We start from the raw sequence: 25018 nt of genomic DNA, 5'->3' as shown, positions 1-25018 counted from the left end.
CATCATAAGCAGACCCTGTACATCAAGAAACATAACTCCATCTTGCTTTTTGCAAGAATTATTGCCCCTTTTGGACTTAGAAAATCAGTTTTCTTGGTTAAGTTTTATGTTTAGGTCAGCTTTTCTCCTAAACTGTCAAAGCTATTGCTTTAAAACTTGCAACACTTGTTCACCATCATAAGTTGACCCTGTACAGCAAGAGACATAACTCCATCCTGCTTTTTGCAAGATTTATGGCCCTTTTTGGACTTAGAAAATATCAGATTTCTTGGTTAAGTTTTATGTTTAGGTCAACTTTTTCTCTTAAACTATCAAAGCTATTGCTTTGAAACTTGCAACACTTGTTCACCATCATAAGCTGACCCTGTACAGCAAGCAACATAACTCCATCCTGCTTTTTGCAATAATTATTGCCCCTTTTGGACTTAGAAAATCATTTTCTTGGTTGAGTATTATGTTTAAGTCAACTTTTCTCATAAACTATCAAAGCTATTGCTTTAAAACTTGCAACAGTTTTTCACCATCATAAGTGGACACTGAACATCAAGAAACATAACTCTATCCTGCTTTTTGCAAGAATGATGGCCCTTTTTAGACTTAGAAAATCATGGGTAGGACAATATTTCTATTACACAAAAAAAAATCAGATGAGCGTCAGCACCCGCAAGGCGGTGCTCTTGTTTTTAAGCATTATTATCAAGTAAATGTAGCCTCTTATCACAGTCCGTGCAGAAGTGGACACAATAATCATCATCAACCCACCCGTGTTTAAAGCGGAAAAAAAACATTAACAATTATCGGTAATTATTCTGTTGATAAACAAGTAATTGGCCTTGTTTTCATCATCAATTAAAACCCCCTCAAAGAGCTAAAAGCAGTGTGTCGGTATCATGGCATCTGAATTGGAGATCAAAGCGGTTTAGTTGCCCGAGATTGTCATGGCATTACGTCATGTTTTCGCGCCATGTGGCACATCACTGTCTGATCGTACGGCCTCGGTTCTTTAAATTGCTGAGAAGAAATCAGTAAAAAAGTATCTTCTTTATTTTTTTTTAAAAGCGAATATGCAATATCCCGTATAAACTGACAGGTAAATGTGTCAAACGGTAATAGTAGATATCCTACCTCTGTGACCTATTTGCCCTCAAGGAATTTACATTATTGTTTGAAAAGAATATCTGACATAGTGTCGAGTCAAAAAAGACATGTACAAAGATTCATTTACTTATTAAACTTATTAAAAACCACAGCGACATCATACTGCTTTATTTTAAAACAATCATTGTTTTATTTACGTTCACGAGGTCCCGTAACCTATTCATCCGCACTTGCAGAAATCTGTTTGCCAAAAATCATTTTACTCGATGTATTTAAATTGCTGCCGCTTTTTCATTATTTAAGATTTTTTAATTCTGTTTTTTGTATTTTCTTGTCAAAAGTCTGAATTTTATGACCATAGTATGTATTATTTATTTACTTTTAGAAATAAATAAATAATTAAGATCGCCCTGTTTGAAATTTTACAAATAATTGTATGAAACTTCGATCGTTTTTATAGAATTTTGCCTATATTTCTGTCGACATCTTATTAAAATCGTTATAGAATTCAAACTGTATTACTTCTAAATCGGTGCTGAAAATTTGAAGCGATTATATTAAAAAATGAATGCACTACAAGCGTTTTTTGTGTACGTGTCGATAAACATTTAAGTAACGGCGATACGATAGGTCGCACGTGCTCGTGGAATGGAAAATTACTGGCATGACGTTTTGATATCTTTACGATTCGCGGGTAAATTCCAGTCAATCCAGGTAATTTTTAGGGATGTAATTTCTGAATTTTGTAAAGTTACTTTATATATTGCAAATCTGAAGTCATCAATTCATGCATAAATATACGAAAGCTAGTATTTAGGATGTTCATTTCAGTTCTTGTTATAATTATTGTGAAAATTAAGGGATTTAAATTTCGGAAAAATGGTCGACCGGTGTTATGTGGACCGAAAATATCGTTGTCATTTAAAAGGAAACATCAGATAAATCGATGAAATTTCACGCTTTTATTATTAACATGTTTGAAAACTTAGTAGCCCTACGGACTACCCAGCTTGGGAAATTCGGTAGTCCGTCTGAAAAACTGGTAGCCTCGGGCTACCGGGCTACCGTCAAGATCGAGGCCTGCTCAGAATGTGGTGTCTTATCTCCATTGCTATTTTAAAAATTATTTGGCCGAGGCTATCCGCACAACAGTCGTGCCAATAATTTTCCTTAATATTGGCACGACTGTCGTGACGATTATTTTTGTTATTCGCACAACAATCATGCCTGGAAAGTCATGTCAGTTATTTTTCTTATTGATACGACTAAAATACTACTTACGAAACTTCTTAAGTTTTCCCTGCTTCTCAAATCTCTATAAATTATGTACCGATTATTTGACAATTTTAGCATGCACCTACCCGCATAATACAGAAGGCATTTTGAAACAATGATCTTAACACAGCCTCCTTCAAGAGAGTTCACAGGAGGAATAACTGAATTTTTAGTCAGTGTTGCAGATTCCATAATTACCTCCTTAGCGTAACTGAGTAATTAGTAAATTACGCTAATATTTGGCTTTTTTTCAGCTTTTCAATTTGTTTTGTTTGCAGTACTTTCGATTTGAACAAGCGGGGCAATTAAAGCAAAAATTCATGATATTTTACATTGACTGTCTTCAGAAAGTATTAGCGGTTTTCCCTTACCTGATAAAACAATCATTTAGCCGTATAAATCTGCTAATTGGATTATTCACACTTTTAATTTCAGCAGGCAAACAATAACATATTAATCGGCTATGATTGATGACCCCTGACCTTTGATCTTTCCCGTCATAATAGCGCCCGACTAACTTAATACTAGGACGCTAGTACTTGGGGAACCAGTACATCACGTGTTCACGGGCCATGACCGAATTTCTGTTTTCGGAAAAAATACAATACACACAGTGTTTTTGGGCAGAAAGTTAACAAAGCGAGCAGTTATTAATGTGTCAAAACTTCAGAGGCAAAGGGGCGGGTTTCTGAAAGGCAAGAACAGTTTGTATGGAAGGGCAGTGTGGCGATCTGAAATGGGCAGCGTGACTCACAAAAAAAAGGGCGGGGCGTACTGCCCCGCTATTCCTCTACAGATACAACGTTAGCATTATGTTGAAACACTCAAGTACGATTTACTGAATTAAAAACTTAGTAGGAAAAGTAAAATCATGGCATTACGGTATGACAACTAACTACTGATAATAAAATGCAAGAACATGTTTTCGGTGCATTCTTTCGATTTATTTGCAGCTGATAAATTTTTCAGTTAATTTTACTAATAATGGTATTTGTAGGGGTGTTGTTGTTATATCTAATTAAAGTCTATTGATTTAAACATTGATTTAAACATGATGCTGTAGATAGCTAGTTATAATTTCTAACTAAGGTGTACCTTACGCCAAAAATAGGAACGCTACCGAAACACCCATCGTGCAGATAAGAATACCGATCAGCACGACTGTCATGTGAACAAGAAATATAATCGGCACGACCGTCTTGCCGATAGACACTTCCAAATTATTTTTTATCAGAACAGGATGTCATTGTGCTCCGCGTACGACCTGGTCCAAAAATATTGTGCCCCACCCCTACTTTAAAAGCCCCCTATACCACCTCGACAACCCCCAGTAATAACTGAACACTTGAAATTGTCCAGTCACATACATATATCATCCAAAAATCTAGTCCAACTAAATGTACGCGAGTCGCGATATTGTGATAATTTTTGCATGTGCAGGTCTAAAGAGAGGGATTCTTTATCACGAAAATATCTCGGAATCAGTTCTGACTTCAAATTATTTGGACTAATATCTCAGTAACCACTTGTTGGAATGGATTTAATCTTCACATACTTATTCGATGTGATAAATTGACTTACATCACACAAGTTCCATAACTCTACTTTACTTTTTTACAAAATTATGTCCCTTTGTCAACTTGGAAAATTTTGGTTAACTTTTTGTATGTGAGCTGGCATCACTGTACCTACCAATGGGAATGTATTGAAACTTCACACACTAATTCACTTTGATAAACTGACTTATGTTGCACAGGTTCCATAACTCAATTTTACTTTTTTCAAGATTATGCCCCTTTTCGACTTAGAAGTTTTTGGTTAAGTTTTTGTATGTATGCTGGTATCTCAGTACCCACTAATGGGAATGGCTTAAAACGTGACACACTTACCCGCTTTCATGAGCTGATATGGACTGTACAAGTTCCATAACCCTGTTTTGCATTTTTACAAAATTATGTCCCTTTGTCAAATTTTGTATTCATTCAGTTGACTAGGCTGTTGAATAGTCGAGTGTTCCTGTCCTCCGACAGCTCTTGTTTTTAAAGGATTCTGTAATCAACAACATACATATTGATCAGTATACTTTACACTTGCTAATGGCTTAGTTTTTGGAATAGGGCAGGCAGTATAATAGACTTTGTGGTTGTTCAACTTCAGGTGTTACGTAGAGAAATACACAGAACATATGACAGGATCTATGCTACCATATATGGCCAGTGCGTTGGTGATGCCATTGGATTGCTGACAGAAGGACTAAGAAAAGATGAGATTAAAAAGGTTTTTGTATTGTTTTTATACACTTCTACATTCTTTTCTCATGTTCTAATAAGTGTTAAATGGTTCTGGTTTAACGTAATAGGGTGGGGTTGGGGTATGCGTTAGTTAGGGTCAGGTAACCTGATACACAGAATTTTGTGTTTAGACCCAATTGATGAACATGATAAATAATGTCTGTGACTGAAGGAGTATTCACATAAAGTAAATTTTTACTTTAAAATTTAGTACCGGCACAGTTTTAGAATATGATATCCAACTTGTTCATATACATGTATATCTTCAAGATGCATGTGTATTTCAGATGAGAGCTCTCGCCATTTAGTTTGGTTTCATTGATGACATGAATTGAAAAATTCTGTATATATATTCCACAGTGCTTTCAAACTATTCATTATTCAAGGTGTACCTTTGGTAGACAAAGAGTAACACCAGCAGGCAAATGTACAGACACCTTGTTTTTGTGAAATTTCCTATACTGTGAAATCATTTTAAAAATATTTGTTGGGGACTGACTTTTGTGGATTTCATGGTTGAATCAGTCCATAAATTTAAATCTCAATGAGCTAGTAAAGTTCCAATTTATAGTATGTTTCATAGGTCAAAATTTTGAAATTTGAAATAGTAATTTTGGCCAGAACCAGTGACCACTGGATTTCATGCTTGTGAAATTTATTTATTTAACAGAATTAGATTAGAACCATTTCAAAACACGATGCCAAAGCTATTTCTCTGAAAAATAAACACATACTTTTTGATATTAGCATGATATATCAATTTTGTTGAGTTAACAGTTTTATGTAAATGAAATATTTCAGCATTATAAAGAAGTGTATGACAAACTTGAAATGGTTCATAAGAAATGTTTTCCGGACGCACATCGCAGGAAGTGGCAACAGGGAGACTGGACTGATGAAACTGATCAAATGGTTCTCATATTGCAGTCCATAGTGCAGAAGAAATCTGTGGTGAGTTAATATGACAGTATACATTTTTTAATGTTTTTTTTTTTTTTTAAATTATTTCAGAGCTTTGGTCATCAATGGAATTTGTATATGAAAATGAGTCACATTTGCAACTGAAAAAGTGTCTACCCCTTAAATATCTGATATAAAATGACAATTCAGTAATCTGATATTCTTAAAAATTTAATATGTATATATTAGGGAATTGATCCTACTGATTTTCGTCGCAAAGCGATGAAAATCGGGATCGATTCCTCCTTAGTAACATGCGATATACCGAATGAGATATATACTATTGAATTAAAAAAATATGTACTTCCGGCATGTGCTCAGAGCGTCTGACTTCGGATTATTTGGAAGAATATGCTTTTTCCTTGTGCCTAATAAGCATCCACATAACTTGTCTGAACCGCAACGTCTTGCACATCAGTACAGATTTGGATATATGGTATATATATACGTAGTGTGCACTTGTAAATAAAAGCAGCTAGTGAGCACAGTTCATATAAATAAATATACCACTCCGGAGGGTGTGTCTTATCCAAGAGGCGGAAATTACATGTAATACAATACAATATAGGCAGTGTTGTTTTTGTACCCCCCGACAACAAAGTTGTAAGGGGGGGATATACTAGTTTCAGGTTGTCTGTCTGTCCGTCTGGCCATAGACACAATCTTGTGCGCACCTTCTCTTCTCATCCCCTTGACACAATTTAATGAAACTTCACACAAGTGATCAGTAACAATAGTAGTTGTGCATGGGGCATGTTAGGTTCTTTCAGAAAAAAAAATTGCAGAGTTACGGGACTTTGTTTTTTGTTACTATACTATATACATAGACACAATCTTGTGCGCACCATCTCTCCTCATCCCTTTGACACAATTTAATGAAACTTCACACAAGTGATCAGTAACAACAGTAGTTGTGCATGGGGCATGTTAGGTTCTTAAACAACAACATTCATCACCTTTAGTGATAGCTCTAGTTATTCCAAAATCTACCTTTAAATTGATAGGGAATTGATCCTACGCATATCGACGTAAATCTGTGGTGACATGCGATATACCAAATGAGATATTTTCTATTGAATTAAAAAATGTGTTTTCCCGTGCTGTCATCAGTCAGGGGTGTAACTGTTTCAAGTTATCGCAGTTTATAACCCATTTGAGTTATTGCTTATACTTCCAGAACTTGTTTCAGTTATCATAAAATATTACAAAGCCCTCCTGTGCCAATTCCTCATTTTGAATGAGACTAATGCAATTATTTCCTGAATCCTTGAACTTTTATTATGCCCCCCTTTGAAAAAGGAGGGGTATATTGTTTTGCAGATGTCGGCTGGTCGGTCTGTCGGTTGGTCGGTCGGTCGGAATGTAGACCAATCCGTTTCCGGATGATAACTCAAGAACGCTTGGGCCTAGGATCATGAAAGTTGATAGGGAGGTTGGTCATCACCAGCAGATGACCCCTATTGATTTTGAGGTCTGTATGTCAAAGGTCAAGGTCACAGTGACCCTGAATAGTAAAACGGTTTCCGGATGATAACTCAAGAACGCTTGGGCCTAGGATCATGAAAGTTGATAGGGAGGTTGGTAATGACCAGCAGATGACCCCTATTGATTTTGAGGTCAGTATGTTAAAGGTCAAGGTCACAGTGACCCTGAACAGTAAAACGGTTTCCGGATGATAACTCAAGAACACTTGGGCCTAGGATCATGAAAGTTGATAGGGAAGTTGGTAATGACCAGCAGATGACCCCTATTGATTTTAAGGTCAGTATGTCAAAGGTCAAGGTCACAGTGACCCTGAATAGTAAAACAGTTTCCGGATGATAACTCAAGAACACTTGGGCCTAGGATCATGAAAGTTGATAGGGAGGTTGGTAATGACCAGCAGATGACCCCTATTGATTTTGAGGTCAGTATGTTAAAGGTCAAGGTCACAGTGACCCTGAACAGTAAAACGGTTTCTGGCTGATAACTCAAGAACGCTTGGGCCTAGGGTCACGAAAGTTGATAGGGAGGTTGGTAATGACCAGCAGATGACCCCTATTGATTTTGAGGTCAGTATGTCAAAGGTCAAGGTCACAGTGACCAGGAACAGTAAAATGGTTTCCAGGCAATAACTCAAGAACGCTTGGGCCTAGTGTCAGGAAAATTGAAAGTTAGGTTGGCCATGACCAGCAGATGACCCCTATTGATTTTGAGGTCATTAGGTCAAAGGTCAAGGTTACATTGGCCAGGAACAGTTAAATGGTTTCTGATCTTCTTGTCCAAAACCATAGGGCCTAGGGCTTTGATATTTGGTATGTAGCAAAATCTAGTGGTCCTCTACCAAGATTGTTCAGATTATTTCCGTGGGGTCAAATATGGCCCCACCCCAGGGGTCACATGGTTTATATAGACTTACTTAGGAAAAAACTTTGAAAAACCTCTTGTCCAAAACCACAGGGCCTAGGGCTTTGATATTTTGTATATGACATTATCTAGTGGTCCTCTACTAAGATTATTCAAATTATTCCCCTAGGGTCAAATATGGCTCCGCCGTTGGGGTCACATAGTTTACATATACTTATATAGGGAAAAACTTTGAAAATCTTCTTGTCCAAACCACAAAGACTATGGCTTTGGTAATTTGTAATGTAGCATAATTTAGTGGTTCTCTACCAAGGTTGTTCAAGTTATCCCTCTCGGGTCAAATATGGCCCCGCCCCAGAGGTCATATGGTTCATATAGACTTATACAGGGAAAAACTTAGAATCTTCATGTCCATAACTTACATCATTCAAATTTGGACCACATGTATAGTTTTGAGTGGCAAGATGAACCTTGACATGAGTTGACCTTGATCTTGACCTAGTGACCTACTTTCACATTTCTGTACCTACAGCCTTCAAATTTGGAACACTTGCATAGGTTTGTGTACTGAAAAAAACTTTGACCTTGTTATTGACCTAGTGACCTACTTTCACATTTTTGAAGGTACAGGCTTCAAATTTGGACCACATGCATAGTTTTTTGTTCCAGAATAAAATTTGACCTTGATTTTGACCTAGTGACCTACTTTCACATTTCTCAAGCTACAGCCTTCAGATTTGAACCACAAGCATAGTTTTGTGTACTGAAATGAACTTTGATCTTGAGATTGACCTAGTGACCTACTTTCACATTTTCTGAAGGTACAGGCATCAAATTTGGACCACTTGCATAGTTTTGTGTTCCGAAATGGAATTTGTGTTTACAGTGAGCATATAATTTCTGTTCCTGGTGCAATTACTGAATGCATCAAGGGGGGCATTTCGTGTTCGACGAGCTCTTGTTTTTCCAGCTATGCAGTAAAAAATTTTACGCAAGGCTGATAAAGATTTACGCAAAAGTTTTAAAGCTATAAAACTCTTAACATCCCATTATGCTTATCAGATCATGATCAGACTAAAAGAGAACTTGATTAACCACAGTTTGCTACTAATTTCACTTTAAAGGTCACTTTATGAGAACAGCAAAAAGACTTTTTTTGAATAACTTATCTGAGTTAACTGTTCTTTATAACTAATACAGGTTATAAAATGATTGAAAAAGTAACTGAAATAGGTTACATAATTTAAAACAGTTACACCCCTGACTACAGTTCTTTTAAAATGTTATGGGATGAGTTGAAGTCGGATTGATTCCCGATTGAGGCAGTGCCTTATTTCATATTATTTACATACAAACTAATATGTGTAGTTGAATTTAATTAATGAATGAGAAATATTTCCATATTTGAGGAAAAACCTGCTAAAATTCCTATTATCTAGGTGGAAGGCTCATGTACTATATCATGTACATATAACAGTAATATCTACTGGTACAGAACTTCCAATTTTGATCAGGTGACTTTAAATGACATTTACATCAAAAGGTGAAAAGTTTTTATATTAACAGGTTGACCCAGTGGACTATGCGAAGCGTTTGATGTGCTGGTCTGAACAAGGTTTACCGGAACTTGGTGACGAGGGTAGCCCAGGTGTATGCTCACATGTTAAAAATGTTGTAAGTCACCCACAGTTCTCGGAGGAACCTTTAAGGGTAAGGTGCATAATTTGGTATTCTTCGCTTTGACTTTGTTTCATTATTTTAGTCATTAACTAATAGTCATTTGTAAAAGCCTTGATTTTTAGTCTCTCATTGTATCAGTTGTGGATTATATTCCTGAAGAGTTTTCAGTTGTTAAGTGTACAGAAAATATGGTGAAAGTTGTCAGGAAAATTTGATAAACATGATTTTTAGCTCACCTGTCACATAGTGACAAGGTGAGCTTTTGTGATCACCCTTTGTCCGTCGTCTGTGCGTGTGTGCATCCGTCCGTCAACAATTTCTTGTTTTTTTACTGCTGGTGGATGATGATTGGCATTTAAAGTTAAACCAGTTCACCATGATTTGATTGAGTGAACATGACAGCATCTTGATGAATGGCTTATCAGTTCATCCACAGATCTCACTGATTAATTACTTGGAAAATCATATTTACTTATAATTTGGTTTGAATTGTTTTTTAGAAGACTTAATACTGTCAGAATGAATAAGGTGTTTTTTTTCCAAGAAAAAAGTGTGAATTAAAATTATGTCCTTTGTGGCCATTATTGTTTATAGAAAAAAAAAACCTTAAAATTAATTTCATTATGATAGACATTGTTTGAACTGCCAGATTGACATTGTGTGTTATATTATTTAAGCTGTAAGGTTATTCTGTTAAAAAAATCTATGTTGGAATAAAAGCAGTTTTGAATTTATTGTAGGCCTCGGAGATAGTATGGAGAGATTCTGGAAGATTTGTTGCCAGTAACAGTGCTGTGGCAAGGACAGCCATTCTTGGTGTACATCAGCACGATACCCTAGGACAGGTCATCAAAAATACTCTTGATATATGCAGGGTGACGCATTATGACCCAAGGTTAGTAAATATCAATAGGTAGCTTATAGGACTAATACATTGTGTGTCACCAGTCTGTCTGACTTGTTTTTGTCTCAGATGTTGTCACAGAAATGATATGCATAAACCATCATCTCAGTTAAGAGTTTAAGGACACAGGTTTTGTATACAACAAATTGTCTCGGATATGTTTTTAAGAACCAGTCAACTTGACATTTAGAGATCTACCAACTCCTGGTTTTGATATAGCTGTCATGCACAGTATTTTTTTGATAAATCCGAAAAGGGGGAAATCCAAATTTTAATCATAGACACTTGAAATTCATAATAACAGACACAATACTTATTTCCTATGTGAAGTTTTTAGTCTCACAACTATATATATTACTTGGTCTGTTTAGAACTATATGATGTAAAATGGAACTACCAAAAGTAAAACATTTAGATTTCCTTCCTATTTCTACTTAATACATGATGAATTATTTCCATTCTCTTCATTTTTCTTGCTGCTTTGAAACCTGAGCACAGTTAATTAAATGTTACCAGTAAGAAGATTGGATCATACATTGACTAAATATTGTAAAATTATTTTCAATGCATAAGGTCTAGATTAGTTGGAAAAAAACCAACTAAAAGACAACATTTTGCCTTGTTTAATAATTGAGATATTTCAAGAGAAACATAAACGTTGGGAGGGGAACAAGAATTTTCAGTCACAAAGTTGTCTGCCAAAAAATTCTTTTTTTTTATTAATTTCTATTTAATTTTAGTGTTTTCACCCAAAACATCTTACCTTGGTGACATGTGTAAGATTGTCGGACATACTGGTAAAGACCGGTATTTAGTTAAACGCCAAACATACTTCGAAAAATAATAGCGCATTAAAACCAACAGTCAGTGTTTACCATTCGATATTAATTAAAAGGAAGACAGTCATCCATAAACTGCGAATCTGCTGTACATTGCAGCAACACATGTCAGAAATATAAACAGCGTGACGTAATTGGGCCCACATGGAAGATTGGGTTACCCAAATGTGTAGCCTCTGTAAATAAAGACGTTATTATTATTATTATCAATCGATAATAGGCACTCGAGTCGTTTTTTGAAGCAACATTACGCTAACAGTATTAAAGTATTGAAATGCCAATTTTCATTAAATTATTCACTATGCATATTATGGAACATTTTTTTCAAAAGGGGAAAATTTAACAATTTTAGGGGAAAATATAGCTATTTTTGGCTAGGTGAAACAGCTGATAGTCGGCTGACAAAAATTGGGAAAAAATCACTGTAGAAGAATATAGGACGATGTTTAACACTTGATCAGTGTAGGATGAAGGCATGATTACCATGTAAAAGGGAGCCAGACAAACTTCTTCAAGGAAAGAAAAAAAAGAGTTAAAAATGCGGACAAAAAACCTTCTCAATAAGTGTAATTAAACAGCTTACTAGGAGTGGTTTTCACCTAGTCTGTCCAAAATCACAGGATGGTTTTTCTCCACCATTAGTTTTTAGTTGGAAGGGTTTTTATCTGCTTTGAAATGTTTTGATAATACACAGTAAGGTTTATTACATTTTAGAAAAAGAATTATTGGTAACAGCAAGAAATTGAAATTTTGATTTTGTTTTCTTTTCAGTTTTGTTATTAACTACTCATATTCAGTGATAAGGATTCCAGTAAAACTGGTAAACCTGTTACCAAAAATAGATCCACCTGTAGGAGAAGTATGTGCAACCCACACTTCATCTCCAGTGTTTAGTTTTGTTACTACAGTAACAGAACCTTGGTCGAGATAACCTCCTTGCTCACCATCACCAGCTAGACTGGCTAGTCTTGCACCATTTTTCAGTACATTAGCATAAAATCTAGTATCCCGATCGGTTGCTATGGTAACTGAGAAGAGGTAAAATCCAGGTTTTGGAGCTATGAAGAGACCATGTTGATTATGGTAACCACCTCCTTCATTCAGTAGAATGGTATCAAATTTAATGTTGTCATTGGCATCAAGGTTTTGTATTTCATTTGGTGAAATCACTGCATGGAATGCAACAGCAGATGTTGTTGCCACAAATCTTGCGTGGTTTGAGATTTCTGTAACACAGATAATTTTAAGTGACACAAACATCCCCATATATGTGTGAAATCTCCACATATGTATTAGATAAAAGCATCTTTGTGGGGGGTGGTGGGGGGGGGCACTTAGAGTTGCCCTTGACCGTCCGTCTGAATTTGTGTCATATCTCAAAAAGTATTTGTCTTATAGTCATCAAATCTTATAGGATTGTTATTCAACAGTTGTGTGCAAAAGGGGTTTTAGTTTTGATCTCACACAGCCAGACCACAGTTATGGCCCTTGACTTAGTCAAAAAAATGCTTTAAAAGGGCCTAAGTTTGTGTTGCATATATCTTAAAGTATTTGACCAAGTATTACGAAACATTACAGGAATATTATTTAGCATGTGAAGTTATTCACCAGGTGTTTTGTTAGACAAATCACTTATCCAGACCAGAGTTATGGCCCTTGACTTAGTCAAAAATATGCATAAAGAGGCATAAAAGTTGTGTTGCACAAATCTCAAGAAGTATTTGACCAAGGGTCATGAAACATCATAGGAATATTTTTCAGCATGTGAAGTTGTGCACCTGGGATATTATTCTTGATTTCTTTCAGTAAGACCATAAGGTTGTCAAAAATATGCATAAATGGGATACATTGTTCGTACCGCATATATCTCAAAATGTATTTGTGTCAGAATCGTAAAATTTTAGGTAATTGTTACATAGCATGTGAAATTGTGCATCTAGCATTTTGTTTTGGATTTCACTCAACCAGACTGGAGTTATGGTCCTTGACTTAGTGAAATATACACATGAAGTACTTTAAAGTTTGTGTTGCATATATCTTTAAAAACATTTCACCTAGAGTCATGAATCCGTGTACTGTGACAGAAATTGGGGTCATCTGTGTCCTAGGGACACGCATCTAGTTGTTTTAGAATGTACAGGTGATTACAGGAATAAAAGCTATGGCTGTAATTTTCACTGACATATACCAACATTTATAAATCGGCTTCGATCAGATTACTTATACGTAAAATACTGTTGTTGTACAAATCTTGAAATCTTTTTTTCTACAAGAAAGTTTAGACGGTACAGACATTTTACTGAGAGAAATAATACATACTCTGAGTCATAATAAAGGAAAGTAGTAAATGTTATTGCATGTTTTGGAGTTGCTTTCATTTGCTTTTAGAAAATCATTGCTGTTGTCTTCATTTTAGTTCACCATGACAAAAGTCGGGCTAGCTTTTGCTGTAAACCAGGAGTCAGCATTGGTGTAGACATCTTAATATGAATCAAGCTCATTTCTGTGTAATCACAACTGAATGAACTTTACTCATGCATTCCCCTAGAAAATACCAAGATAAAAGTCTACCTTCAGTAACTCTTACTATTCTTTTGATGAAGTTATGCCTAAAGAAGTTATTTTATGTTGTTATTTGAAATAGCTTCTTACTTCCTAGGAGACTTTACATCCATTTTCACCCCTCTCAATATTCCTCCTACCAAATAGTTTTTTCACATTTGTATATTACTCCAGATTGTTTTTAGTGAAAACACATGGACATGAAATATTAAAGAAGTATAAAGGAAACCTGTTTGTCCACAGCTCTGTTTTGTTTTCCATTTACTTGCGAGTTTGATCTTTTCCAAGCATTACTCTTCAGTAGTTTTCCGACTTTGTTTAATGCAGTGCCATCAGTTTCCTTTATTCTTAGCTCATCAACTGGTACTTCATCCAGTAACAGTTCATCTCCATTGGTTGGTCATTGTCAGCATCAGCATTTTCCTTAGCCGTGGCAGTATTGAGTACATTTGTTTCTTGAAGGCCTTTAGTTTCATCTGAGTGCTGTTTGAAGTTTTTCCTAAGGTTTAGAATAATTTTTGTCATATTTTCAATTTTTGCACCCATTGTTTGCACTGTAGATTCTAGGATTTCAGCCTTGTGTCTGTTGTTATCATCTTCTGATATTTTATGCACTAGGTCTTTCTGAAGTGATGCAGTAATCTTCTGTTTTCAATAACTTTTTGGGTGTTGCAGCGAGTTCTTTTTGGAGGTTATAATTAGAAGTAGATAGGTAACGAAGCTTGTCATTGCAGACCTTGGCTTTTTGCTCCAGAACATCAATTCTAACAGACTGTTCTAGTTCTGAAATATGTTACAACGAGGAACAATAAGTGACTGAGGGACAAGTGATTCATATTTAGCTGTCTAAATCACCCTTCCTTAGTTAGCTGTAATTATTTTAGCAGGATAAATTGTTAAAGGGGCCTCCATGGCCGAGTGGTTAAGGTCACTGACTTCATATCACTGGCCCTTGAGCGGTTCACCAGTGTGGGTTGGAGCCTGGCTAGGGGCATTGAATTCTTCATGTGAGGAAGTCATCAAGCTGGCTTAGTTTACGTTAGGTCGATGGTTTTAATTAGGGGCCCACATGTGATAAATTATGCGCAGATAGTCACCAGTGATCTTTCACCACCACCAACAGCTTGAAAAATCGCTATATGACCTATAATGGTGTCTGTGTGACAATAAACCAAACAAAAAAGAATTGTTTTAAAAGTTTATAATACATGTGCATTGCTAAAGAGATTAAGAAATTTGAATTGTGAAAAGTACATACATTCAATGTCAATTAATAATGTGCATCAAATTCCCTCAGACTTTACTTTGAACTTGTTGAAGCAATTGTTGTTTTCAAATGAAAAAAAGAAGATTAAAATATCTAAATGGATAGATACCTCTTTGCTCTAAAGCATCTGTTCTGCTAAGTAGAGTTCTTAGGTCAGCATTTCCAAAACATACAGGTAGAAAAACTGTGATGTAGCTAAGAGATTTCATCCCAACAAAAGCTACTGTTAAAATATTTTTCTGTTGAATTGATTAGCCCTTAAGGTGTGACACAGGACAGTGATATTATCAGATTTAAATTAGATAACATGATAAGAAAAAGTAAAAATGAAGCATAAATAAGGTCAGTTATTAGATATGGTTTGTTTTGGACATTGACTTTAATATGGAATTTTCATAAAAGAAGAACTGTGTTACTTTCTCATTTCTTTTTTGTGTCAGGAAATACATAAGGCTTTTCACTCAGTAATTTGCAGTGGTGCCCAAAATCAAAGTAAAAAAAGTCTTTGTCTCCTTACTAAATTTGATTAGTTTAAAGTCAAGCTTTAGAATCCAAACTTTTTTTGCTCCTGGAAAGAGACATATATATGTCGTAGGCCAAACTGGAATCTAGGCAGATCTGGAATCTGCCTAGACCAAACTAGAATTCTGGTTTGGTCTAGACCGATTCCAGATCTGCCTAGATTCCAGTTTGGCCTACGACATATGTATATACAGATTATCCTAAACGTTTGAGGTATTTTTAATTTTAACTATTTGAAGAAAAGGAAGATCTATTGCACTCACCCATTTGTCTGCAAAATGTTCTCTTGCAACTTTATTCAAGGGGAGAGTATTTAATTCATTTTAGGGAACAGAAGTGCTTAGAGTAGAAAGAAACCTTTCAGCAACTTCTAATGAACCATTTACTGGTAATGGATCTTCACCAAACTTGGTTTCTAGTATCTTTGTATGTACCTTTATCAAGTTTATTCGAGTGGGTACATCAGACTATTTTACGGTCACTATAAATAGAATTAAAATATCCTTTAAACAACTTTGTCTCATGGACAGATTGGTTAATCTTCACCAGACTTATTCTGTAGCATCCTTAAAGATCCTCTCTCTTTATTCAGTTTGCTAGGGTTTGAAATCGAGAGTCCTGTGAACAACTTCTTGTCATGAATCTCCTAAAGGATTATCTCCAAACTTGGTCTGTAGAATCCTTTGACGGTCCTTCCTGGAGTTTATTCAGGTAGTTTTGCTTGACCCCTTTAAGTGGCTGTCGGAGCTAAAAATAGAAAATACTGTAAACAACTTGTTCTCATAGCCACTTTAAGAATCTTCACCATCTGGTTCAGCTTGGTTCCATTTATGGTCACCAGAACTACATATAGAACATCATTTAAACAACTTCTCATAATTTCCTTGATGGATTATCACCAAATATATTCTGTAGCTTCTCTCAGTTTTGTTCATATGGTTCCAGTTTGCCCATTTTAGGAGGCATCAGAATCAGAAATAGAAATTCTTTTAAACAAATTTGTGCCCCTCAAAATACTTCCAGTTGCCCTTGTCCATCCATATGAATTTTGTGTAGTGCATATCTCAAAAAGTATAATTTACCCAGAGTCATCAAACCTCACAGGATTTTTATTGGGCATGCGAAGATATGCAGCTGGTGAGTTTTTTAGCTCACCTGTCACGAAGTGACAAGGTGAGCTTTTGTGATCGCGTGGCGTCCGTGCGTTAGTGCGTCCGTAAACTTTTGCTTGTGACCACTCTAGGGGTCACATTTTTCATGGGATCTTTATGAAAGTTGGTCAGAATGTTTATCTTGATGATTTCTAGGTCAAGTTTTAAACTGGGTCACATGCCGTCCAAAACTAGGCCAGTAGGTCTAAAAATAGAAAAACCTTGTGACCTCTCTAGAGGCCATATTTTTCAATGGATCTTTATGAAAGGTAGAATGTTCACCTTGATGATATCTAGGTCAAGTTCGAAACTAGGTCACGTGCCGACAAAAACTAGGTCAGTAGGTCAAATAATAAAAAAACCTTGTGACCTCTTTAGAGGCCATATTTTTCATGGGATCTGTATGAAAGATGGTCTGAATGTTCATCTTGATGATACCTAGGACAAGTTCGAAACTGGGTCAACTGCGGTCAAAAACTAGGTCAGTAGGTCTCAAAATAGAAAAACCTTGTGACCTCTCTGCAGGCCATACTTTTGAATAGATCTTCATAAAAATTGGTCAGAATGTTCACCTTGATAATATCTAGGTCAAGTTCAAAACTTGGTCACATGCCGGCAAAAACTAGGTCAGTAGGTCAAATAATAAAAAACCTTGTGACCTCTCTAAAGGGCATATTTTTCATGGGATCTGTATGAAATTTTGTCTGAATGTTCACCTTGATGATATCTAGGTCAAGTTCGAAACTGGGTCAACTGCGGTCAAAAACTAGGTCAGTAGGTCTAAAAAAAGGAAAACCTTGTGACCTCTCTTAAGGCCATACTTATGAATGGATCTTCATGAAAATTGGTCAGAATGTTCACCTTGATGATATCTAGGTCAAGTTCGAAACTGGGTCAAGTGCCGACATAAACTAGGTCAGTAGGTCAAATAATAGAAAAACTTTGTGACCTCTCTAGAGGCCATATTTTTCATAGGATCTGTATGAATGTTGGTCTGAATGTTCATCTTGATGATATCTAGGTCAAGTTCGAAACTGGGTCAACTGCGTTTAAAAACTAGGTCAGTAGGTCTAAAAATAGAAAAACCTTGTGACCTCTCTAGAGGCCATACTTTTGAATGGATTTTCATGAAAATTGGTCAGAATGTTCACCTCGATGATATCTAGGTCAAGTTTGAAACTGGGTCACGTGCCTTCAAATAATAGAAAAACCTCTAGAGGCCATATTTTTCAATGGATCTTCATGAAAATTGGTCAGAAATTTTATCTTGATGATATCTAGGTCAAGATCAAAACTAGGTCACATGAGCTCAAAAACTAGGTCACTATGTCAAATAATAGAAAAAACGACGCCATACTCAGTTCAAAACTGGGTCATTTGGGGACAGGTCAGCGATTCAGGACCATCATGGTCCTCTTGTTTTTGAGATCTCACTCAGCCAGGCCAGAGTTTAGGCCTTTGACTTAGTGAAAAATATGCATAAAAAGGACTTATTATAAATGTCTGTGTTGTATGTAGCTCAAGAAGTATTTGGCCTATTTGATTATGAAACATTACAAGAATATTAATCAGCATGTGAAGTTGTGCTACAGAAGCTGTAATGCCTCTTTCTTGCATATTTTTAGCTCACCTGTCACAAAGTGACAAGGTGAGCTTTTGTGATCGTGCGGTGTACGTCGTCCGTCCGTCAGTCCGTGCGTGCGTGCGTCCGTAAACTTTTGCTTGTGACCACTCTAGAGGTCACATTTTTTGTGGGATCTTTATGAAAATTGGTCAGAATGTTCATCTTGATGATATCTAGGTCAAGTTCAAAAATGGGTCACGTGCCATCAAAAACTAGGTCAGTAGGTCTAAAAATAGAAAAACCTTGTGACCTCTCTGGAGGCCATGTATTTCACAAGATCTGTATGAAAGTTGGTCTGAATGTTCATCCTGATGATATCTAGGTCAAGTTTGAAACTGGGTCACGTGCGGTCAAAAACTAGGTCAGTAGGTCTAAAAATAGAAAACCTTGTGACCTTTCTAGAGGCCATATATTTCACAAGATCTTCATGAAAATTGGTCAGAATGTTCACCTTGATGATATCTAGGTCAAGTTCGAAAGTGGGTCACGTGCCATCAAAAACTAGGTCAGCAGGTCAAATAATAGAAAAACTTTGTGACCTCTCTAAAGGCCATTTTTTTCATGGGATCTGTATGAAAGTTGGTCTGAATGTTCATCTTGATGATATCTAGGTCAAGTCCGAAAGTGGGTCATGTGCCATCAAAAACTAGGTCAGTAGCTCAAATAATAGAAAAACCTTGTGACCTCTCTTAAGGCCATATTTTTCAATGGATCTTCATGAAAGTTGGTCTGAATGTTCATCTTGATGATATTTAGGTCAAGTTCGAAACAGGGTCATGTGCGGTCAAAAACTAGGTCAGTAGGTCTAAAAATAGAAAAACCTTGTGACCTCTCTAGAGGCCATACTTGTGAATGGATCTCCATAAAAATTGGTCAGAATGTTCATCTTGATGATATCTAGGTCAAGTTCGAAAGTGGGTCACGTGCCATCAAAAAGTAGGTCAGTAGGTCAAATAATAGAAAAACCTTGTGACCTCTCTAGAGACCACATTTTTCAATGGATCTTCATGAAAATTGGTCAGAATTTTTATCTTGATGATATCTAGGTCAAGTTCAAAACTGGGTCACATGAGCTCAAAAACTAGGTCACTATGTCAGATAATAGAAAAAACGACGTCATACTCAAAACTGGGTCATGTGGGAAGAGGTGAGCGATTCAGGACCATCATGGTCCTCTTGTTGACTAAGTCAAAGGCCATAACTATAGCCTGGCTGAATGAAATCTCTTACAAAAACTCAAGGTGCAGTCTTTTTGGAAAAGTCAAACTGCACGCAGGAGTTTCTTTCCTTCAACTCCAGAAATATCTACCTATAGGTAAGGGAGATCACTGCATAGAAGATTGAAGAAAAGAACTATTATTTGATTAGTCCAATTTCTATATTTCTGAAGCATCAACTTTAAATACTAATGTGGCATTATGCAGTTAATTTAACACATTTAAATGCACAACAACCGAAAATAACTTTTATATAAGATTCACCAAAAACACCATGTATAGTAAGATGCACATAATGCCACTTTAAGTCAAAAATATGCATAAAATGTATGCAAGTTTATGTTGTATGTATTTCAAAAAGTATTTGACGTATAGTAATAAAACATGAGAGAATTGTTATATACTGTGTGAAGTTGTGCAGCTGGTGTTTTGTTTTGGATTTCAATCAGCCAGACCAGACTTATGGCCCTTGACTTAATAGCCAGAAATAGGCATAAAAAAGGCATAAAAGTTTGTGCTGCATGTATTTGACCAGAGTCATGAAATAAAATAGAAATATTTTTCAGATACAATACTAGTTCTGGCTACCATACCTTCACTGGTGTTGTTTTTAGCTCACCTGTCACAAAGTGACAAGGTGAGCTTTTGTGATCGCGCAGCGTCCATCGTCCGTGCATGCGTGCGTCCGTCCATGCGTAAACTTTGCTTGTGACCACTCTAGAGGTCACATTTTTCATGGGGTCTTTATGAAAATTGGTCAGAATGTTCACCTTGATGATATCTAGGTCAAGTTCGAAACTAGGTCAAGTGCGGTCAAAAACTAGGTCAGTAGGTCTAAAAATAGAAAAACCTTGTAACCTCTCTAAAGGCAATATTTTTCATGGGATCTGTATGAAAGTTGGTCTGAATGTTCATCTTGATGATATCTAGGTCAAGTTCGAAACTGGGTCACGTGCGGTCAAAAACTAGGTCAGTAGATCTAAAAATAGAAAAACCTTGTGACCTCTCTAGAGACCATACTTGTGAATGGATCTTCATAAAAATTGGCCAGAATGCTCACCTTGATGATATCTAGGTTAAGTTTGAAAGTGGGTAACGTGTCTTCAAAAAGAAGGTCAGTAGGTCAAATAATGAAAAAACCTTGTGACCTCTGTAGAGGTCATATTTTTCATAGGATCTGTATGAAAGTTGGTCTGAATGTTTATCTTGATGATACATAGGTCAAGTTTGAAACTGGGTCAACTGCGATCAAAAACTAGGTCAGTAGGTCTCTAGAGGCCATACTTATGAATGGATCTTCATAAAAATTGGTCAGAATGTTCATCTTGATGATATCTAGGTTAAGTTTGAAAGTGGGTCACGTGTCTTCAAAAAGTAGGTCAGTAGGTCAAATAATGAAAAAACCTTGTGACCTCTCTAGAGGTCATATTTTTCATAGGATCTGTATGAAAGTTGGTCTGAATGTTTATCTTGATGATACATAGGTCAGGTTTGAAACTGGGTCAACTGCGATTAAAAACTAGGTCAGTAGGTCTTAAAATAGAAAAACCTTGTGACCTCTGTAGAGGCCATACCCTTGAATGGATCTTCATGAAAATTGGTCAGAATGTTCACCTTGATGATATCTAGGTCAAGTTTGAAACTGGGTCACGTACCTTCCAAAACTAGGTCAGTAGGTCAAATAATAAAAAAACCTTGTGACCTCTCTGGAGGCCATACTTTTCATGGGATCTGTATGAAAGTTGGTCTAAATGTTCATCATGATAATATCTAGGTCAAGTTTGAAACTGGGTCAACTGCGGTCAAAAACTAGGTCAGTAGGTCTAAAATTAGAAAAATCTTTTGACCTCCCTAGAGGCCATATTTTTCAATGGATCTTCATGAAAATTGGTCAGAATTTTTATCTTGATGATATCTAGGTCAAGTTCAAAACTGGGTCACATGAGCTCAAAAACTAGGTCACTATGTCAAATAATAGAAAAAACGATGTCATACTCAAAACTGGGTCATGTGGGAACAGGTGAGCGATTCAGGACCATCATGGTCCTCTTGTTAATTTCTGATGGTCGCGTTCATTAAGTTATGGCTAAACTTCATTTGGTTAACTAACTAGTATCAAACCGCAACATCTCACACAGTCTCTCGTGAGAAACTGATGACGTCATGCCACTGTTCAGAGCATGTGGTTATTTTTGAAAATCAGGTTCAAAATTTTACCTATTTATGAATTTGATTTAATCATAAACATAACAATTTTATATAAAATTCATAAAAAACATACCTTAGAAGGTTTAAGTTCTCAGAAAAGGTCAATAAATAACAATTCTATACCGCCTGTTCGTTTTCAAAATGAAGAGTACCCTGATCAGGTGACAACTACAATGGCGGACAAAATAATGCTGACAGGGGTACCAATTTGAAACTTGTGTGTATAACTTGTGTTCAAATTAAGTTGCATGTATTATTTTATGCCAGATCAAAAGAAAATTGGATTAGAAATATTTTAAAGTAAAAGGTGAGTCCATTGCATTTCATTTGATGAAATTATAGCGCGACAGACTTCTGGCACGATTCCTGGTTAGGTTTCAATGCTGGATTCGTTTCAGCTCAGAGATCCATGACAACATATAAACATCTCTGAGCTGATATTTTTGTGCCCCCCCATGAGTGGTGGGGGGATATAGATTTGGTCTTGTCCGTCTGTCCGTGCGTCCGTCCGTCCGAGCTCACATTTGCATACTATGGTGGCTATAGGAACAATAGGTAACTGTACTTTTTCTTTGATGTCATTCATTCCGTAAGGCTTTTATGTGGCTATTTTTCTCTTACGTGGCTAAAAGAACAATAGAGAGAACAAAAGAGTAGCCACATAAGTATCCATATGTAGGAACTTCCGTCCATCTGTCCGTCCGTCCGAAGTTCGTGACGCGCCTAGCTTGAAAAGTATTTGATATAAATTGATGAAACCTTGCATGAGTCTTTATCATGATATGAACTTGCGCACCTCCTATTTTTCTTCTGGCTCTTACCCCCTCCCCGCTATTTTCAGAGTTATGGCCCCTGAAATAGTCAAAAATTCACATTTTCACCGTGTGACGCGCCTAACTCAAAAAGTGTTTGATGTAGATTCATGAAACCTTGCGTGAGTCTTAATCATGATATGAACTTGCGCACCACCTATTTTTTGTCTGGCTCAGCCCCCTATTTTCTGAGATATGGCCCCTGAAATAGTAAAAAATGCACATTTTCACCTTGTGACGTGCCTAGCTCAAAAAGTAATTGATATAAATTGATGAAACCTTGCTTGAGTCTTTATCATGTTATGAACTTGCGCACCTCATATTTTTCATTTGGCTCCACCCCCTATTTTCAGAGTTATGGCCCCTGAAATAGTCAAAAATTCACATTTTCACCTTGTGACACGCCTAGCTCAAAAAGTGATATAAATTGATGAAACCTTGCATGAGTCTTTATCATGATATGAACTTGCGCACCTCCAATATTTCGTCTGGCTCCTCCCCCTATTTTCTGAGTTATGGCCCCTGAAATAGTCCAAAATGCACATTTTTACCTTGTGACGCGCCTAGCTCAAAAAGTATTTGATATAAATTGATGAAACCATGCATGAGTCTTTATCATGATATGAACTTGTGCACCTCCTATTTTTCGTCTGTCTCCGCCCCCTATTTTCAGAGTTACGGCCCCTGAAATAGTCAAAAATGCACATTTTCACCTTGTGACACGCCTAGCTCAAAAAGTGTTTGATATAGATTCATGAAACCTTGCATGAGTCTTAATCATGATATGAACTTGCGCACCTCCTATTTTTCATTTTGGTCTGCACCCTATTTTCAGAGTTATGGCCCCTGAAATAGTCAAAAATGCACATTTTCACCTTGTGATGCACCTAGTTCAAAAAGTATTTAAAAATGATTGAAAACTTGTATAAGTCTTTATCGTGATATATACTTGCACACCTCTTATTTTTTGGCTGGCTCCACCCCCTATTTTTAAAGTTATTGCCCCTGAAATACAGTCAAACCTGTGAACAAAGACCACTCTTCGGAACAAGCAAAAGTGGTCTTTGTTCACAGGTGGTCTTTATTCGGGGGGAAGGGTCACTTCTCAGTTAGCCATTATCATGCTGATAAAAAGTATTTTTACAGCTTCTTGCTTTCTTTATGTTCTATATAATAATTCGACCGGTTCAAACTTGCAAATGTTCAATCAAGCAGTAATTATTATGTTTGCTATAATGCGGAAGTCGTAAAAATTCGGTGGATTTCAGATATTTTCATGCCGGAACGGTCCAGCTTGGTCGTTATTGGAGGGAAAATATGACCCTAAGGAATGAATAAGGCCGGTCGCTGGTCGCGGTCGCCAGGTGTTCGCTATTCACGGCCTTTTTATGGGCATTTTTCTATGAGGGGACCAGAGACCGGTCGTTGTCATCAGGTGGTCGCTATTCACGGGTTGTCGCTAGCACAAGTTTGACTGTAGTAAAAAAAATGCACATTTTCACCTAATTATGTGTCTAGCTCAAAAGGTATTTGATGTAAATTTATGAAACCTTGCTTGGATCTTTATCATGATGTGTCATGATGCAAAGCTGGGGTTACAGGAGGTGACAGAGGCTATTCGTACCAGACGCCTGAGGTGGTATGGTCATGTCATTCGTGCATCCTCATGCATCAACTCGATCTTGAGTATGTCCATACCAAACTCCAAAGGACGTGGGAGACCTAAAAAGACCTGGTTGGAATGTGTCAAGCGGGACTTGAAGGCTTACAACCTTGACAGCTTTGACCCACATGACAGAGAAGCATGGAGACTGGGTGTTAAACAATCTAGCCACCTGCTGCCTACCCTAGTTACTGGGACACCCGCAGCAGTCGACAAATAAACACAGGATATGATATGATGATGAATGATGATGTGTCCTTGCACACTTGGCATTCTTCCTGAGAATCTTAGCATTTATTACAAAGTTATGGCTCTTGAAATAGCCAAAATAGTGGACTTTTTGTTTGTGATGCTCATAGCTCAAAAAGTATATGGCCTAGAATAATGAATCCTTTTCATAAAATGTTTATTGAGGCTATACCCCATTAAGACTGCAAACATTTGAATTATTTCTCCTTATTTGAGACAAATGTACCAGTGGGGGTGGGGGGGGGCACACCCTGTGTCCTACAGACACATTCTAGTTTAGTTAATACAATACAGATAAAGAGCTTTAAGTTAATGTTGCTTATACCTTAAAGATATTTTACGTAGAGTCA

General features: G+C 36.6%; 1 protein-coding gene across 1 annotated transcript in view; it reads left to right on the top strand.

The window, feature by feature from the left end:
• The window catches only part of LOC128548063 (ADP-ribosylarginine hydrolase Tri1-like), a 58184-nt gene that overhangs the window by 1328 nt on the left and 31838 nt on the right, over positions 1 to 25018 (top strand). Inside the window, exons 2-5 of the mRNA XM_053522413.1 lie at positions 4531 to 4650; positions 5466 to 5615; positions 9537 to 9680; positions 10391 to 10545. Coding sequence (XP_053378388.1) covers positions 4531 to 4650; positions 5466 to 5615; positions 9537 to 9680; positions 10391 to 10545 — 569 coding nt within the window. The remainder of the gene's footprint in view (positions 1 to 4530; positions 4651 to 5465; positions 5616 to 9536; positions 9681 to 10390; positions 10546 to 25018) is intronic.

Source organism: Mercenaria mercenaria, chromosome 13 (assembly GCF_021730395.1).
Source record: "Mercenaria mercenaria strain notata chromosome 13, MADL_Memer_1, whole genome shotgun sequence".
Lineage (NCBI taxonomy): Eukaryota > Metazoa > Mollusca > Bivalvia > Venerida > Veneridae > Mercenaria > Mercenaria mercenaria.
Note: the sequence above shows the minus strand (reverse complement) of the source record. Positions and strands in the feature narration are given on the sequence as shown.